The 18,038-nt window shown below is 53.1% G+C and overlaps 10 protein-coding genes across 10 annotated transcripts; 2 read left to right on the top strand and 8 right to left on the bottom strand.

Moving 5' to 3' along the window:
• Window positions 1-320: 320 nt before the first annotated feature.
• Z517_07219 (uncharacterized protein) lies at window positions 321-1,307 on the bottom strand (the record flags this gene model as incomplete). The annotated part of the gene is made up of 1 exon (XM_013428957.1): window positions 321-1,307. One exon carries the CDS (start codon window positions 1,305-1,307, stop codon window positions 321-323), a length of 987 nt encoding a protein of 328 aa, XP_013284411.1.
• A 593-nt stretch (window positions 1,308-1,900) lies between these two features.
• On the top strand, window positions 1,901-3,052 carry Z517_07218 (uncharacterized protein; the record flags this gene model as incomplete). Its single annotated transcript, XM_013428956.1, has 1 exon — window positions 1,901-3,052. The coding sequence occupies one exon, from the start codon at window positions 1,901-1,903 to the stop codon at window positions 3,050-3,052; it is 1,152 nt and encodes a 383-aa protein (XP_013284410.1).
• A 1,022-nt stretch (window positions 3,053-4,074) lies between these two features.
• Z517_07217 (uncharacterized protein) lies at window positions 4,075-5,193 on the top strand (the record flags this gene model as incomplete). The annotated part of the gene is made up of 2 exons (XM_013428955.1): window positions 4,075-4,779; window positions 4,891-5,193. The coding sequence occupies 2 exons, from the start codon at window positions 4,075-4,077 to the stop codon at window positions 5,191-5,193; spliced, it is 1,008 nt and encodes a 335-aa protein (XP_013284409.1).
• Window positions 5,194-5,726: 533 nt separating this feature from the next.
• Window positions 5,727-7,493, bottom strand: Z517_07216 (uncharacterized protein; the record flags this gene model as incomplete). The annotated part of the gene is made up of 1 exon (XM_013428954.1): window positions 5,727-7,493. One exon carries the CDS (start codon window positions 7,491-7,493, stop codon window positions 5,727-5,729), a length of 1,767 nt encoding a protein of 588 aa, XP_013284408.1.
• A 13-nt stretch (window positions 7,494-7,506) lies between these two features.
• Window positions 7,507-7,893, bottom strand: Z517_07215 (uncharacterized protein; the record flags this gene model as incomplete). The annotated part of the gene is made up of 2 exons (XM_013428953.1): window positions 7,507-7,655; window positions 7,683-7,893. 2 exons carry the CDS (start codon window positions 7,891-7,893, stop codon window positions 7,507-7,509), a joined length of 360 nt encoding a protein of 119 aa, XP_013284407.1.
• An 834-nt stretch (window positions 7,894-8,727) lies between these two features.
• Window positions 8,728-11,322, bottom strand: Z517_07214 (uncharacterized protein; the record flags this gene model as incomplete). Its single annotated transcript, XM_013428952.1, has 2 exons — window positions 8,728-10,205; window positions 10,254-11,322. The coding sequence occupies 2 exons, from the start codon at window positions 11,320-11,322 to the stop codon at window positions 8,728-8,730; spliced, it is 2,547 nt and encodes an 848-aa protein (XP_013284406.1).
• Window positions 11,323-12,854: 1,532 nt separating this feature from the next.
• Window positions 12,855-13,484, bottom strand: Z517_07213 (signal peptidase complex catalytic subunit SEC11; the record flags this gene model as incomplete). Its single annotated transcript, XM_013428951.1, has 2 exons — window positions 12,855-13,095; window positions 13,159-13,484. The coding sequence occupies 2 exons, from the start codon at window positions 13,482-13,484 to the stop codon at window positions 12,855-12,857; spliced, it is 567 nt and encodes a 188-aa protein (XP_013284405.1).
• A 611-nt stretch (window positions 13,485-14,095) lies between these two features.
• Z517_07212 (uncharacterized protein) lies at window positions 14,096-14,383 on the bottom strand (the record flags this gene model as incomplete). The annotated part of the gene is made up of 1 exon (XM_013428950.1): window positions 14,096-14,383. One exon carries the CDS (start codon window positions 14,381-14,383, stop codon window positions 14,096-14,098), a length of 288 nt encoding a protein of 95 aa, XP_013284404.1.
• Window positions 14,384-15,061: 678 nt separating this feature from the next.
• Window positions 15,062-16,198, bottom strand: Z517_07211 (uncharacterized protein; the record flags this gene model as incomplete). Its single annotated transcript, XM_013428949.1, has 2 exons — window positions 15,062-16,002; window positions 16,054-16,198. The coding sequence occupies 2 exons, from the start codon at window positions 16,196-16,198 to the stop codon at window positions 15,062-15,064; spliced, it is 1,086 nt and encodes a 361-aa protein (XP_013284403.1).
• Window positions 16,199-17,002: 804 nt separating this feature from the next.
• On the bottom strand, window positions 17,003-17,974 carry Z517_07210 (uncharacterized protein; the record flags this gene model as incomplete). Its single annotated transcript, XM_013428948.1, has 2 exons — window positions 17,003-17,625; window positions 17,689-17,974. 2 exons carry the CDS (start codon window positions 17,972-17,974, stop codon window positions 17,003-17,005), a joined length of 909 nt encoding a protein of 302 aa, XP_013284402.1.
• Window positions 17,975-18,038: the final 64 nt, after the last annotated feature.

Raw genomic sequence — 18,038 nt, 5'->3', positions numbered from 1 at the left:
TCCCAATCCCTTTTTTCTCTCTTCCAAGATACCACTCCCCAATGTTGACGACCTCGTCTCATTTGTACCCTGCCGACGGGTTGCTTGCTACCTGTTACAGCTCAGGGACACGACACGACACAGAATTATTCAACGGAGCAGCAAGAGACTGGCAAACTGGCACACCGGGCTACAAATGGAAGCAAACAGTGAGTGGTGGTAGGAGGTGATCTGAAAAAAAAAAAAAAAAGAACGGAGTCTCAACTTCTACATCTCCTTTTCTCTTGGGATGAACCAGGTACCAGCATTCAGTATACTCGGAATACAGTCCGACCGCGCACTCAATCCCAACGCTTCTTGTGCTTGACGCGTAACAGCGCCTCGGCGTTGCCGTGTGCAATCATTTCCAATTGCTCGGACGAGACGAGGCCGCTGGCCTCCAGTTCTCGCATGAACTGCAGGCCGTTCTCGTTGGTCGCGAACGGGTAGTCGACGCTGTACAGGACGCGGTCTGGCTGGGTGTTGCGCAGGATGCAGGCCATGGGATTGACGCTCCAGTTGCCGCTGGTGGTGATCCAGATGTTCTCGTCCCACACGGTCTTGAAGGAGCGCTGGTGCGGGCCCCAGCGCGGCGAGAGCTGCATGACCCGCTCGAGCATGAACGGCAACATCTCGCCCATGTGGCCAATTATCATTTTGAGCTTGGGAAGTCGGTCAAACAGGCCCGACGCGAACAGCCGCAGCACGTGCACCGCCACGTCCGAGTGCCACCCGAACGCGGACGAGGAGAGCGATGTCGTCGCCTCGCTGGGGATGTTGTCCCCCGTGTACAGCAGCGACGTCACCTCCTGGGTGGCCCAGGTCGGATGTAGGTAGATGGGCACGTCGAGGTCTTGGGCTGCTTGGAACATGGGCAGGTAGGCTTCTCCGTCGAAGTAGGTGCCGTCCGTGGTGTGGTTGTCGATCAGGGCGCCGACGAAATCAAGCTCCTTGACGCACCGGGTCAGTTCGGTGGCGCATGCTACGGGTTCCGAAATTGGGAGGACCGCGAAGCCGGCGAAGCGGTTGGGGTGCTTCTTCACTGACTCGGCGAGCTGGTCGTTGGCCGCCTTGCATCGAGACGCCGACATGCCTCCAGGCGCATGGGAGACGATCTGCAGCGAGACCTGGCCTGCGTCCATGGAGCTCAAACGGAGTTCGCCCAAGTCGGCGAGCTTCTCCTTCAGGTGCGGGACGTGTTTAAGCTGTTCTGCGTAGTTGCCCGCAAAGTCCGTGAGGACAGCTTTGGAGAAGAAATGCTCCTCCAGAGTGATCAGTGGAGGGACCATGATTGATGTCGCTGGTCGCTGTGCTGTGGGGAGAGAGGTGGTGGATCTGATGTCGGATTCGCACGCAGAGGGTGCTTCTTCAGAATAGAGTGCAAAGTAGGGCTCTACTCAAATTTCTACAGATGGACTTACCACGATTTATCTACCGGCTCATGAATCAATGAGGTCGGAACTGGACTGATTGATGCCGATGAGAATTTGACGCGGGGTCGTCAGAGAAGCGAAGGATGCCGGATCAAGTAGCTGGCTTCACTCGTCACCCCTTTGCCATCTCCCCGACATATGCTTTGCGCGAATCATGAATCGAAGGATGGGAAACGTTTGGGTATCTGAGGCAGATCATATTGACTTGCTAAAGGATGCGTCGGCAGATGTCCGCCGTGCAGTCCAGAAATCAGAAAACATGGCCAGCCACAGCAGGGATGGATGTTTTTGGACCGTGGAATGCGCGGCCGGGGTGATGATTCAAGACTGCGCCGTGGCGCAAATGCGGATGAATCCGAGTCCGACAGACCAGCCACATCACCTCTCTACAGAGTATTCATAGTCTGTACATTTGAATCAATAGCCTTGAGTGGCTCGAGAGGCTCACGATGGTCTCAATCACAAGACTTCCCTCACTTCTCCCGGACGAGCCAAAAGACCATCACGTCGGCAACCCGCCTCACGCCTTTCACAACCCGTGGCCCTCATTCAACCCCAGCCACCACGGTCTGGGAAATATCATTAAAGTTCGCTTTGGGCGAGATCGCCCACCGTTTGCGCCAGTTCCCACTGACCGCTCCGAGCTGGTCCCTGTGCAGAAGGTCGACTTTACCATTCCTCATCCGGGCCCAAAAGTGACGTGGATCGGCCATGCCAGTTTCTTGCTACAGACGTTCAAGGAGGAGTCTGCTCCACGAGGCATCAACATCCTCTGCGACCCGGTCTTTTCAGAGAGAACGTCGCCCTTTACATGGTTTGGACCGAAGCGATATACCCCCACCCCGTGTACGTTGGAGGAGCTGCTTGACGCGGTCGAGATAGACCTCGTCATCATCAGCCACAACCATTACGATCACGCCGATGCCGAGACTTTGAAGGCGATCTGGGCTAGAAGGAGATCAAAAGTTCATTTTCTCGTGGGCCTGCATAATTCGCGCTGGCTGACACCCATGGGAATCGACCACTCGTCCATCACCGAGCTGGACTGGTGGGAGGGGGTCGAGATCGACGTCGAGGGTGTCGGCAAGGCTCGCATCACATGTACACCCACACAGCACTTCTCACGACGCAGTCTATTGGACGCCAACCACGACCTGTGGTGTTCGTACGCTATCCAGGACCTGCAAGGGTCTGGCAAAAAGATTTACTTTGCTGGAGATACCGCCTATCGATCGATTCATTCCATGAACATGTCCCGAGAGGAAGAAGACACCCAGCCTGCATGTCCAGCTTTCAAGCAGATTGGCAACCTATTGGGACCGTTCGACCTTTCCCTCTTGCCAATTGGGCTCTGTGAGCCGAGGAACTTTATGTCTAACGTCCATGCCAACTCATGGGACTCTATTCGCATACACCAAGACGTGAAGAGCAGGAGGTCAGTTGGGATGCATTGGGGGACCGTCCGTGGCGGTTTGTCTCAGTATTACGAAGATGTCCGCACCCCGGTGAAGCACTGGAAGATGGCTGCCGAAGAGGCGGGCTTGAAATGGGGAGAAGAAATTGGTGTTTTAGACATTGGGAAGACGTTGACATTGGACTGATCACGGCATGATCTGTGTGCCCTCCTCTTGCAGCGCGTGTCTAGAAGATGTATAGCACTAGTAATGCAAAATTATGTCCCTCATCATACCGAAGACATGCATCTAGGCATCAGTATTTCTTTGTGAAGAGGAGCAAATCTTGTTCTATTTCAATTTCTACCCAGTCGTCGTCTGCAAATCAGCTTCATCCGCTGCTTTCAGCCGAAGACGACCGTGCTTTCTCCAGGCACCCCCAGTTTTAACGCCGGGGGCTTGCAGCAACTGTGGCCAGCCCCTCAGGCCCCCTTGAACCCACCCGCCGCACCGCAACACTATTGGTGCCTTTAACTGAAAACAGCGATCGCCCATCTCGTGCCTTGCCACCAACTCTTAAAATCAAGCTCAACGCTAATGCATGATACTGACATGTCTGCTTGGATTGGCTCCCAGTTTTTTCCTTTGCTTGATATCCTAGTCGGTATTACTCCTTCACACCCTGCGACTACTCGTACGAGCGCCCTCACACGCTTTGTCTCCACGGCAATTTCTCGATCCACTACTGCGCACATATACACCATGATCATCGGTGCCTGTGCATTCAATGTCCTGCATTCCCTACAAACCCTGGTCTACGGAGCAACCCCGAAACCAAATCCAGACATGGGTCCCCGTCTCTCCTAATACTTGCTGCAGAGCCGACCTCCTGATGTGGTTCAACTCCGACGATGTCCATACCCAGCCCGCTAGAATACATAATATGAGGCGTCATTCGACCAGGATCACATCTCACATGCCTAGAAAGCCATTCAAAATATAAAGTCCAAAGTACATCCCTCGAACTGTCTGTGAGGGACATTCCAATCACCCTTTCCACACCTCGTATTTCTTTCCTTCGTCCTCCTCACCCACCTCCGGGGCGAGACACCCACGCAACTACTCGGTACTTTGAGTAGATACTTTGCCAGAAAAGCGATTGATTTCTCTGTGCACAAGACAACCCATACCAAGCAATCCTGAGCCCTGTGAACGTCACCTCCGAAAACATGTACAAACTGCGCGCCCTCTGTTCTCAGTCCTTTAGACTGCCCGCTCCAACTCTGACGGAGAAGAACCTCCCCGACCAAACGGGCAAAGTCTACCTCATTACAGGGAGCAATACCGGGGTTGGATATCAAGTCGCCAGCATCCTCTACTCACACAATGCCAAAGTCTACATCGCCGCGCGCACAGAATCCAAGGCTCTAGCCGCCATCGACTCGATCAAACAAGAACACCCCAAGTCTCAAGGCAAACTCGAATATTTGTTCCTAGACCTGTCCGACCTGAGCACTATCAAAGCCAGCGCCGAGGACTTTCTGTCTCGTGAGGACAAGCTGCACTGGCTGGATAACAATGCCGGCGTCATGGTCCCTCCGGTGGGCTCCAAGGGCGCCCAAGGCATGGACTTGACGTACCAAACAAACATCCTTGGCCCGTTCCTCTTCACAAAACTCCTACTCCCCATCCTGAGGCGAACAGCAGAGGCCGAACCTAAGGGGACCGTTAGGGTTAGCTGGGCGGGCAGTCTTGCCGTGGTTCTGCAGAGTCCGACAAACGGGATGCTGTGGAAGAAAGGTGCCGACGGCGCAGAGACACTGGATGACACCCACCCCAACATGTATACGTATGGAGTGAGCAAGGCCGCCAATTATTTCTTCGGCACCGAGTTTGGCAAACGATACGGTGCGCGGGATGGAGTTTTGCACAACGTAAGTTCCTCTTTGCCCCCCTATTTCGCCCCGTTAGTCTCAGCTTCCACTACATGGATTGTGTTGTATCTTATCTGCGATCAAGAAACTAACAAGTGAGTTACCAACCAGTCCTACAACCCGGGCAACCTAGCCTCGGACCTCCAACGCCACGCCAACAACCAATGGCCCAAACTCGCCCTCTGGATCCTACACAAACTGCTCCTCTACCCGGTCATCTTTGGCGCCTACACCGAGATCTACGCCGGTCTGTCCCCCGATTTGACCCTGGAGACGGACCAAGGCGGGTACATCATCCCCTGGGGCCGCAGGGGGTCTGTCCGCCCGGACTTGGTTGCCCAGGCGCAAAAGGACGACGGCGAGGCACAGAAGCTGTTTGACTGGTGTGACCACGTCACCAAGGCGTTTTCATAAAAATGAAAAAAAGGTCCAAGCTTGGCCTTTAGTAGCGGAGTTTGGTTGGGCTGTTTCTTCGTTCTTTCGAGTCTTTGTCCCTCCTGTAATGCCTATTATAGATAGGGTTGGCTGAGCTGAGCTTAGCTTAGCTATAAGCTTTAGCTGGAAGTCAGGGGCGAGGCTGAGGTGGCCCATCGCCTCTTTGTGTTCCGGCCGGCCCATCAATTAATGAATATTCATGGACGCCACCAGACACTTCTCCTGCTGCCAGCATGGCCGTGGAGCCTATGCTGGTAAACATATCACCATCGTATCTGATATTTTTCACGGCGTGGGAAGGGGGAGGGCAGCACAGTAGAGGGGAAGGGGGCCAGAGGGGAAAGGAGGGAGATATCATTGATAACGATAAAAGGTTGGTCAGCTCTGGAATTCCTTTCGTTGTGGCTATACTCGTACATGCATGAAACAGACAGACAGCATCATTTCCCATTTCTCTTTACCAGAACCTTCTTCCCAGCGCAAGACAGGGATTCTCTCCGTCTCATCTCCATTTAATGACTCTCCCAGACCTGCTGGCCCATGGACACTAGCCGGTTAAACAGCTCGTCTCGCTCCTTGATGGCCATAGCGCGGTACACGGAGCCGTCCTTGGCGACGATCTCGATGCCGTCCTTGACTTCCCTCTCGGTCGCCCAGCCGACCACAATCTTGCCCTTCCATCCCAGGCCGCCGACTTTCTTCACCTCGACGATGTCCGCAATGGGTACCGCCCAATCGGGGTCGCGAGGCATGCTCTCCACAGTTTCGTCGTCGTCGAGATGTGTTGTGAAGTAGACGCACGGCGACGCCGGTCGGCGGCCACTCGGAGGTGAGACGGAGCTGTCAATGTAGACGGCGCCCTTGCGACCGTGGTATCTCGCCCGGAATTCCACGGGGCCTTCCCTCGGCTTGCGTTTCATTTCTGCCCGCGATGGGAGCACGCCCAACTTCTCTTTTGCGTGGCCGGAGCCCATGGTGGCTCGAACGGCGTCAGTCGTCAGTTTAGTCTCGACTGCACCGGCCGTGCTGGTCTTGAATACGGACAAGATCTTGGCGCCGATTCCGCCCTTTTTCTTCTTCGGTTCTGGAGTCTCTGCACCTTCGGTACCACTAGGCTGATCGACGGTGATGACATCTTCAATCTCGGAATGTGACGCGTCGAGTCCTCCTTCAGTGATTGCATGCTTGTCAATGTCGGCGGGCTTGTCCGGCGGCGGCTGAGATGACTTTGGTGGTGGTGGCAGTGGAGCACGGTTTGCCTCGCCAATGCGCAGTAAAGTGATGGTAAGTTGAGCATTTGTCGGTACGCCCTTGAGGAGAGTGTTCCGGATCTCGAGGTACTTCGGCCAATCTGGAATCTTCTCATTCAACAATTGAACGCCGCGTCTGATCAAAGGATCCGAGAAAAAGCCAAAGCCGGCGAAGAATGTCGATCCCTTCATGACCCATTGGGCTGGTGTGACCAAGGAGATCAGAAGTATTGGCACAAAAATCGCGCCGAGCTGGAGACGGTTTCTTTGCGAAAAGGGCGGAGTAGGTGACAAGGCGTTTGCGAGACGTTCCCACATGTCGGAGACCTCTCCGATACCATGCATGATGGGTCGAACTTGTTTCCACACGGCGTCCTCCATGGGTTTCTTTGTCTTGTCCTGAACGGCATCGGGATCTCCGCCTTGAGCAGCCGAAGAAGCATCCGCGGCGGCTGTAGCGATCTTGGTCGGGTCGGGCATTCCTTGGTCCAGAGTCTTGCTGCCACCCTGTTCGTCCGGACTCGCTTGATCATGTCGACCAGCAGCGCTGGAGATGGCTACAGACGCAATACCCGAGACCAAGTTACTAGCTTCTTGTTCAACCGCCTCGCCCTTGTATTTCTCAGGAGCTCCAGTAACACTGTCGTGGCTCCCCAACACACCAGCCCCTGGTTTCTGCACACCACCCGACTTGTGGCTGACCAGAGCAAGGGGCGCCGGAGGGAACAAGATGTTCCGCGATTGAGGGACGGTGATGAGGACGATGATCGTGGTAAGTAAGGTGGGCACAATCAGGTCGAAGATCCAAGCCACGAAGTAAACGACGGCAAAACAAGCCGTCCGACGGGGTTCGCGCCACGACCTCAATCTTGCGATATGTTTTCCAAAAGCAATCAGCCCGACAATGACGGTCATGTAAAGACGCTCAATGTTCGAGCGAAGTTTGTCCGGGGAGAATTCCTCGTCTTCGGCAGTGTTGAGGTCCAATCCTCCCGGAGGAGCCTGGGGGATGGCTTTGACATGGTACATTTGCTAGCAATGCTCAGTAAGTGTTCGTCTCAACTGGGGAAGATTCGAAGCATTCGCAGCCTAGAATACTTGCCTTATTGAATCTGCGTATGAGCGTCCACAGCTCGTCGTTGGGAAGGCCTCCGACCAAGTTATCTACACCCACAGCGTTGGCTTGCCATCCTAGATTAGTTGTTCTGTCCTCCTTACCGGCCCTCTGAACTGCGCCCTGGACCTCATGGTCTCCCGTCGCTCCCGTCGCCAATTGGTGACTTGTGGTGGTGTTCTGGGCCAGGGGAGCGTTGGCGGTCACTGCGGGAGGTTTTGGTGCTTGGGTGTTCGGCTGGCGAAACTCTGGATCAGGCTTCTCCTCCGCTGGCGTGTCGCCGCCATCGCGGAAGACATACCCTGGGGTGGGCATATCGAAGAGGGTGTGGAGAGTCAGACACGAGGGAGCAGTTGGTTGCGAGGATGGGACTTGGTATGAGAGAAGGAAAGGGATTCTGAGCTTTGAAACAGAACAAGGAGTGAGAAGAATGCTGGATGTGTGCTTGAGTAGGAGTGATGAATGCTGCTCTCTCCCACCCCGTTAGTTAGTGTGTGGCATGCATCTACCTACCTACGTCATTGGGCTTGTTGGTGGTGGAACGCGCCTCTGAGCAAATGGCACATGTTCGTTCCTCCATCTTCCAATCCAAGTACAAGTACAAAGTTTCCCCGGCTGTCGCCCACCACGGCCAATCGATCCTCATCGCCAATCGCCTTGTCTTGTTCGTGGTCGGCTCTTTTGGCCCTACCAGAAACTTATATCCCTAGTACCTACGGAGCCTCCAGTGACGCCTAACCACTCACGGCTTAGTAGTCAGGTCCGGTCCACTTCCACGTCCAAATTCCCTGTTCGTCGTCATGCTCTTTACCAGAATGAGCTCAGATTCCCATCCGGATATGGATACAAAAAGACAATTTGGTGTTGATGACGACACCTCCTGATAGAAGATTCTCCATACAGTTCACATCATTATATTCTGTCTCGGTGTGCTCACTGTGCTGACTGTACTATTTTGCGCTCAAGCATGATATTTGTCGACCACGTCCTGGTTCCATATCGTATAAGATGTCCGGTGTATATGTCCTTGATGCTTCGTATCTCATATCCAAGCTCTTGACCAAACTCCAATGGTAATGTCATTGCCCAAAATATCCTAACCCAATGCCAGTTCCATCCATCCCATTCATCGCTGAGCTTGTCGCCGCGTTATGCAACCGAATAATATGGCTCTTGTAACGGTCCAGCCTGTGCCATTGTGTATGGCTTGCCATGCACGTATTTACTCCTCATGGGCTCCTCGTCGATCGCACAGTGAATCTGTCCGTCTCTCCCTCTAAACCACCCGAGTCCGTATCTTTTGTTGATACCTTTCAGTCTCTTTTCCATGGCCTTGTTGTTTAGCGTCTCGGTATCAACAAAATCCGTCAGCATGTTGCTGGCGTAGATGAAGGCCAACACCGCCGCAATTGTGGACGGCTCTCGTGGTAGGAACGGGTGTCGCCGTCGCCAATAGACCAGCGATGTTGTGAAAATGACAAAAACCAAAATGAATGCAGAGAGAACGAGCGAAGTCCAGAACGAAACGAATGTCTCGTCGCCGTTGGACCGGTCCTCGCCGCGACTTCCCACGTGCATAAAGTCCTCCGAGTTGACCGAGAAAGAACTCACAGTCACCGCCAGGATATCCAACAATACCGAGGACACGCCGACGAGTGTCAGGAGATAGTGGCGATTAACGAGCGCCTTAAAGGGCATGATCCCGTACACAGTCGCCTGGTAATCCAGGGTCAAGCTGTTTTCAGGCCTGGCGTTTCCCCGCGAAAGCTGATAGAATGGTTCCATAAGTCGAACATCAGCCTCAAACGTGCTAAAAAACAACTTCAAGCCTGTAGCCACGAGAATGGGAAGCCACGGCGCAGCGTTCGGAACCACCCGCGCCTTGGTCAGCGTTATGACGGGTACCGACACCAGACAGAAGACCATAAAGGCAAGAAACGGAATGGCCGCTTGCATCTGCAGCATCAATGGATGCGGACTGGTGAGCTTCCTCTCGCTATCCTGTGGCGGGTCACTCTGCGAGCTCCATTCGCCTTGCCAGATGGAAGATTTGTAGAGCACATATCGTCGATGTTCCAATCGTTTGTGGATCTTTGCGCAATTTGCTTCGTCCAGCCCCGCGAAATCCTGGAGAATATGCGACTTGGTGGCCATGGATGCAATGCCAGCTATACCTTTCGGGTCGCTGAGGAGTCCGGACTTACGCCGCAACTGAACGAACAGGATCACGAGCACGATCGCCACAAACACATAGCTTGCGGACAAGGTTCGAGACCAGACTGGTGAGATTCGTACCCAATAATGCTTTTCATCACCGGGGCATCCATCGACATTACATTTTGGATCCGGGTTCGTGACAAATGTGATTGAGGGGTTTTGTAGAGCAGGCGAGACCATCGAGGCCACAATATTACCCGTGGTCGAGAAGAACACCGCCCATTGTCGGAGTCGAAACGCCTTGAAGGGAACAAAGTATTGGAACATGGTTAAATGATCCAAGTTCAGCGAGGCAGCTGCAGAGGCACCTCGAGGTCGTGATAATTGATAAAATGGTTCGAGACGGCGAATGTCGAAATCCATGATCGAGAACAGAACTGCGTAGACAATGGTGATCATCGTGGGAAGATCTGGATTTGGTTAGTAGAGTGATAAGAAGAGCAGCATTGCTCACTTACACTTCCATGCGAAGAAGTCCCAGGTCGAAATTTCCGCTACAGCATCGAAGGCGAGGATCCCACTGTGTTCTCTGACGCTTTTGAAGGACCGCTGACACAGGTATTCCTGAAAGCCCGCCAAACCCAGCGCCAGGGCCATCAAGGACAAAATGTACCAAGGCCGCATTGACCATGGTTTCCAGTTGGGGATATCAGGATCATCGGGGAAGAAGTAGCTCTTCGTCTCCTGGGGCAGCACACTCTGCCTCATGGACATGGACTCGAACGTGCGACTCTGGCGATTATCTGCGTTGCCTCCATCCAAGGTGCTCAAGTCAACCACTTCTTCGATCTCGACAATCATCTTCTTCTTTTGCGCAAGGTCCTGGCCCAAGTCGCGCACGGTCTTGCTCCGATCGATGCCTGAGCTCCGGGCATTGCGCATGCCATCAGTTCCTCTTCGAGCTATCCGCGTAGGATCGCGCCTCAGTTGCACGCCCACATCCTTCATTCCATCTCCCACCGACGCACGCTTCTGGACGAACGTGCGAAAATCAGGTTTCCCATCCTTTCTGGTCACGCTCACGTACTCGGTTTCCTCATCTTGGAGCCTCGCAGTGTCAGGATTTGACAAGTCAGTGAGCTCCCAGCCCATGCCCTCCAACGACGAAAGATCCACAGCAGCAGCTTGGCCCTCCTCACTGTCGCCCAAAGTCGCATACTCCCTGCCTTGAGACCGCTTGGTGGATCGAAATGTGCCCCGTGACATGGGGTTGATTTTGGTGGTCAATCGTCGAAGAACTGACGAGGCAGCGGATTGCCCTGCGCCGAACCCGCGAGCCTTTGTGGGCGTTAACGGTTCTACCATGTCGTACGACTCATCTCGCATGCTCTCCGTTTCATCTATCGACTTCAATCGCTCGTCTCCGGAATACCCCCGTGAATGACGCCGATGGTAAGGAGCGGATTGTGTCACATCGATCGTGACGGCACTCCCGGGCGAACCTTTTCCACTAAGAAGTTCAACATGATCTGGGGCTGATGTTTGCGACAGAGGCATGGAGCCTAGATCATACTGATTATGGTCCATACTGGCGATTGTAAACCTTCAGCAGTGATGCGACGTGTAAATACAGAGCGAGGTCAACTGTGGTCCACAGTGGTTTGGATGAACGACCTTGATGAAGACATGCTTGGGGATTTCTCGCTAGAGTTCGTCGTAAATGGGCGCCGCACAGATCGCTTTGTACAGAGCTGTCGCTGCAGACTTGGACGTTGACAAATTATCCGATAGAGACTTGCGCTGCCCCTCGCGATGGTGATGGTAACACGGGTTTCGTTTGGCAGCGAGTGCGCAGGACGTCAGCGGAATAGCAGTGTCAATAAAGCGTAGAGAAATCCCGGGTGTCAGCATCAAACAGTTTTCTGCTGCAGCAGCGTTGGACCCTTTTAGCGATGCAGACGGGGGCGTCGCTATGATCAATCGTGCACTAGTCGCGGATAAGCAACTGGAGTCGGGGAAATTGGGACGCGCCTGTTGAAGCACGAGCTAGACTTTGTCTCGTAAGGCTGGCGTTGAGCGTCTGCAACGAAAGACGACACTTCAAGATGGGACTGGTCGGGAAGTCATCTATCTCACTACTTGGGCGCTGCGTGCTTTCAAGCGTCAGGGATCAACAACACATTGGCGCTCAATGCACCGATTTGTTCGACAACCGCAAGAGGGCGGAGGGAAAAGATAAAACAGTCCAGACCCTGTGAGACATGCCAGCGATAAGGAGCCGAGTGGTTTTCAGCTCGTCTTGGAGGATGCATGATTCTGGTTGTCGTGGAACGAACCATACGAGGACGGCGCTACACGGGGGTGACGGGGGTGGAACAGTTGCAAAAGAACCAGGGGAAAGACTGGGATTTAGCCATCGGCCTTTCTCTCGGCGCCATGGATTGGGGTCCAGATTCTTGTAAATGGCGCCATACTCGATGCCTGTTGGATGAATGGACCGTTAGCCCAAAGTGCCCCCTCCCATATGGCCCAATGTGGGTGCGCCAGGAGGATTCGCCCTGTAAGGCCCCTGGGCTGCTTGATCCATCGCTATTTGTCACCTGCAGCGGCCCTTGCACCAAGGATTTCCGGACAAGTGGTGTTCCATCTTCTTTGTGAATTGTCCGAGACCCGTCAGCACCAGCCTGCACCTCACCCGGAATGGCATGTGTCTGCCTGTGTTTTGTTGTTCCTATCGAGTAGCCTCATCGCACCTCCTCGTACTCGTAGAATCGCGTTTAACAGATGGCACGTTTCCTCACTGCTGGAATTGGGGTCCAAAACCCTCAAGCCCTATACCGAGTACATCCGCCACAATCCGACAGTGTTCCCTTCGGCTATGGTAAAGCCACCCTCCTGGCTCGGTGTTTTCCCTGGTCTGTCCAACAGATGTCTGCGATACATCGGACATACCCCAGGGCCAGCGTAATAAGAGGTCAATCGGACTACGCGTAGGAAAGGCCGCAGAGTCAGGGTGCCGCTTGCGCTTGATGTTCGAGGATGTTTCATCCTTTAAAGTGCCGGTCGGTCAAGGTTGTGTATGGGTCGGCGCGTGTCTATTGGCCAAAGGGTATCATCCTTCATTCCCTTTGTAAAATGACCATCAGGCCCATCATTCCTAGCATAACCGTCTTCAACCAAGGGTGTTCGCTAAGCATGATGGTCACGTAGCCAACTGCTGGCACATATCCGCGCACGCTGCCAATAATATCCTCTTTTCTATCCAGGTAGCTCTGACCCCGCGCATAGAGCTCTGTGTCGTCGGCGACGTTGTTGTCGCCTTTTGTAAGGAGTTTTGGAGACGCGTTCGAGAGGTTACCACTGAGATCACGGACGTGTTAGCCAGAGTTGTTCAATCTTCAAGGAGTAGCCGGGTGTCTATACCTATTATCCACTTCGACAGCCGTTGCAGGTGCGTGACTTCGGACAACGCGGTGGACAATTGGAATGTCCTTGCCCTTCACATTGTAGACGACTATTTCTCCCACCTCGGCCGTTTTATCTCGGTTCCAGAGAAACAGTAAATCACCTCTTTGAAACGCAGGTTCCATCGATCCACTCAGAACCACCACGATAGGCGAGGGCGAGTCTGCAATAACGGACAGCGACTTCCATAGCATGAACGCAGTCGACAGGACGAGGGCGAAATTCAGCACCTGCGACAGTGACTGACGAGGGTTGGAGAGGTAGGGGGCGAGAAAGGGTAGCATGGTGACGGACTGTTGGAAGCTAGATTCTCGAGGGAACGTTCAAAGTAGGAGGTTTGACATCTATGTGAAGAAAGGGTGTCCAGATATAGAGATCAACAAGTAATGGTAGCCTCGTCCGCATGTAGAGGATCATTGTGACGGCTCAAAGACCAGGTGGCAGAAGCTCGGGAAATAATCCCGCCGGGCTTCACCCGCCACATCTCTGAAAATGTCGTCTCCACAGCAGACTGCACTCGTCGTCCATTTTCAGTACCGATCAATAGATTCGAAAAGTGCTCCTGATCGACATCCAGGTTACTATCATGATCTGGCAGCCTTGTTGTCATAGGACAGAGCGCGGAGTACATTAGACTACAGACAGACCTCAAAATGAACTAAATTTGCCCTCCAGTAGTGACCCGACACTCAAAGAGAACAACTCGATATCGCCCAAACCCAACCCGTCAATCGGTTCGCGATGTCACTGGCGTAGCGATTGGTCGAGTATCCCCCTGTGTCTAGGTCACCACTCTCTACAATGGACCCAGTGTTGTACTGTCGAGCAGCCCGATAGTATGCTCTGGCGTCCTGTGCCCCTACGTGCTTGAGTATGCCAGCGAGCCTATCCCCACTCAAAGTCCCAGCAACACCGTCAAGGACCATCCCGTCGATCTCAAAAGCGGGCCACGGAGTCTGGATGTTTCCATTGATGCAAAGCCGCCGTCATGGGCCTGCATCAACCCTGGGTTGCGCACACCGTTCTCGGTCGTGCGGACTCGAACGCAGCCGTTGGATTCCTGAAGAAGGATTGCCAGGATGAAGCGGTGGTCAACATTGGTTTGGGACAAAGCTGACTGGACTGCATTCCAGATCTGGCTGATTTCTTCGTCACTGTTGTCAGACCCAGTGTCGGGTCTCATATTGACACACGACACCCGCATAAAGTTCTCGTTCGCGACGAACCTGCTCAGATATCAGTCGAGTGGACAAAAGATGTTCTCTAGCCCTCACATATCCTCAAATGAGACCCATTGCGCCATTTCTGGCCAGTCAGATGATGTTGAGCCATCACCAGAATAGGTTCTGTAGGTGTCGCTCCCTGAACCAACGCCATCGTGGACATTGGCTGGACGATTGGCAGGGCCCAGAGCATACACTTGGTTCGATGCACGATGGAAAAGAGGCGTGGGACTGACAAGCTCGAGGGAGGTGGCTGCACTCAAAAGCTGCGAATGCGTTAGTTGAAAGTCAGGGACTACTGAAAATGGGTCGACTCACGGTCAGGTACGTCGTTGCAAGCCACTGAAAATCCTCCTTGCCGATAGCAAGAGGCACACAATAGCGTGACTCGGTGCTTCCTTGGTGCTAATATCTCTTTGAAGGTGCAAAAACTTGGTCGCTGCGAAGTTCATGAGACAACCAAACTCGATATTTTCTCTTCACAACACTCATAAATCCCCTCTGCCCGTGACATCTCCACCCAAGATACCAACACACCCTGTTCTCAGCAGCCATAAAAATGTATTGGAGTGCATAAATGGGTATATGCCAGATTGTCAAGCACTGTCACAGGAAAATCTATATACATCCTGCAAACCTCACGCAAAGAAAATTGGCGGCTCGCCTCGCAGCGCTCTATATCGATTCGTTGCGGCTTCAAGGCGAAAAGCGCCTTTGACCAGAAAAGGCCAGTCGTCTGCAAAACCCTGAGTGACCTCCCAACTCTCTGCGACATCCGGCTCACCCCAAAGCACGCAACCATGTCTCAGAGCAAGGTCAATCTCATGCCAGGTATGCCTGCCAGCAATCGCCATGCATAATCTCCCCTCCAGTGGATGTTTTTCGATATACCAGTGCTCTATAGCATTGTCCCTCACAACGGGGTCAGGGAATATATCGAAACATGGGTGGTGCGAAACGGTTCGTTGAAGGTATGTCGGCTGGAAATCCGGTGGCAGCGTGGAGATGTCAATTTGACCAGTGACAAAAGGGCTGTCCGAAGCCCAGGAGGACATAAAGTGCATTTCCATATTCAAGGCTCTGATGTTTCTAGCCAATCCACGGAAAACGTTGTAGTACATAAGGTTGAGAAGCTGATCTTCTGGGTTGGGGATGAAGGTGTGATAGCGGATGTCCATGGTACAGATGATGCTTTCTTCGAACACGACAGGATCCGAATCTGTCACCGCGGCATCTTCATCACTGAACTCGACGCCGATAGAGCCGGCGCCCAACATCGACTCTTCGAATCTTCGACACCATGACTGCACGAGCTTGAGATTGAGCTGATGACCCCTTGACGGGGTTGACGATTCAGATGACATGATTTTGTTGGCTCCTGTAGAAAGCTTTCCAGCTGCAGATACCAAGGAGCTTAGGGAGATTAGTTCATCTGATGTCACGCTGTCCTTCTCTGCAAGGGCGAAGACGCCAACCCCAGGGATTCTGGACGCTCGATGATGACGGCCTTTTTGGGATTCAGGGCCAGCCTCAGTCATTGTCCTCTCCCGAAGCAGCTTTTGTTCAACCTGGCGCTTCCCTATATTCCTCAATTAGTCGATGATTTTCGGGTCAGGCGGTGGGAACCAACGATAAGCTCGTCTATTCAGTCGGTTTTGTAGTCGACGTCGTTCTTTGATATCTGTCTTGCCTGCCCACAGCTCATCTATGCTCCGTGCCATCGGATGGCTCAGAAGAGTGACATCAAAGAAGCCATCGTCTTCTGTATGGGTCATGGCTGTCAACAATCTTCCCTCTTCCGCTACCTCAAGAGCTATCCGCGAGTTGATCGGAGGAACCGTCCTGGCAATCCAGGTGGTTTGACAGGCAGAGAATGCCTCAATGACTTAAAAAGGCTCACAGTTCAGAGACGGTGCAAAGATGGAGGAAAGACCTCTCGTTGGAATGAGTGGCATATCTGCCAAATTTGATGATTACTATTCAAGGTTTTGGCTGACAGGGGGCGACCGCGAGACAGGAGTGCGTGGCAACGAACGTAGACGCATTACCACCGCCCGCAGACAGGTGAGAGACACTCCCAATTGAGGATTTGAGTTGTGGATAAGTCCAGCTTGATTCCAGTGGTCACGCTCGTAGAGTCGATGGCCTCCCCATGGCTGGATAGCGGAAGGGTACTTGTCCAAAATGTAAGCTGGAACATGGTTCCGAGATCATTTGCGGGGACATCAGTGGAGAGAGCTGCTTTGTGCATCTCATACAGTTTTAAAAAGCTCCACTTGTAAAGAATCGTCCAGCTTAGGAAACATTTGTGAAGTGAAATCGAAGACCTCAGCAAGTGTCTGCGGGTTTATTGGACATGATATTTTCCTTTTTTTGTCAGACGGACATGTTTTCAGAGGGATTTGCCTTGAGTCGCCAAATTGGCGCCGTATCCCAGAGAATCCTGTCCGCGTGAGGTTCAAATGACGCATCGTTGCAGCCTGACTTTCTTTCTGCGAGTTTCAATTCATTCCTTTCCTTGTGAGCTTACAACTTGCCAAACACTTGAAGTCATGAAACTTTGGGCCTGACTCAACATCTCACTTGGATATCTTGACCTTCAACAGTTCCGCCAGTCCCAACTTGGTGAGAAAGGTCTCCCTCACAAGATCACGAACGCCATTGACAATGGTTGCACCACCTCCGTCGAACTCAACATGCACTCTGAACGGCCGCTTACCATATTCTGTATCAACCACGCGGCGAACAGCTTCAGCAACAGCTCCAGGGTCGGCATCAGGTGAAACTATGTTGCTATGGCCTTCAGCACAGATCCGATCCCATCCTTTTAGAGCGCCTTCCATATACTCATGCTCGACTGCCGCATCTCCGGCCTTCATGGCTGTGGCGAAATGATTGGTGCCCTTTGTAAAGACGCCGGGCACGACTATCGATGTTTCAATACCGAACTGAGTCAGCTCGGCGGCATATGTCTGTGCGAGGGAGTCTTGGGCAGCCTTTGCCGCAAAATATGGTCCTAGAAACGGAGAGCTCGGCCCATGAGCACTGCTGGACGATATCCACACAAGCAGTCCGGTTCTGGCCTGTCTCATATGGGGCAGGACGATTCGATTGATGCGTTGACAAGACAGACAATTGACGTCGTACATCTCCATGAATTGTTCTGGCGTATATGCCTCGGCGGGACCAAAGTTCATGTGTCCTGAGAGAAATCGTCAATGCTTGTGCGAGTCACTTCTCTTGAAGTATCGATCCTGGCGCCTACCGGCATTGTGGACAACAACGTCTATCCTCCCCTCATCGGCGATGATCTTGTCGACCGCTCTCTTGATCGAGTCGTCCTTGACGACATTGAGCTGTATGCCTCGAAGCTGACAGTTATTATCTCTGGCAAAATTTGCAGCGTCCCTGTACACGGAAGATTTGTCGTCGTGGGACTGGAGAAAGCCAGCATATACAGTATGGCCCGATCTGGCGAGCGCACGCGCTGTCAAGGCGCCAAACCCCGAACCAGCCCCAGTAACCAAGCTCACAAGAGGTCGCGCAGTCATCTTCTGCTCAGGTTTTGCGTTGAAAGGGTTAACTGGCAAGGTAAATGGACCAGATCCAAAAAAC

The sequence above is a fragment of the Fonsecaea pedrosoi genome, assembly GCF_000835455.1.
Source record: "Fonsecaea pedrosoi CBS 271.37 unplaced genomic scaffold supercont1.4, whole genome shotgun sequence".
Classification (NCBI taxonomy): Eukaryota; Fungi; Ascomycota; class Eurotiomycetes; order Chaetothyriales; family Herpotrichiellaceae; genus Fonsecaea; species Fonsecaea pedrosoi.
This window is presented reverse-complemented; position numbering and strand designations above follow the sequence as displayed.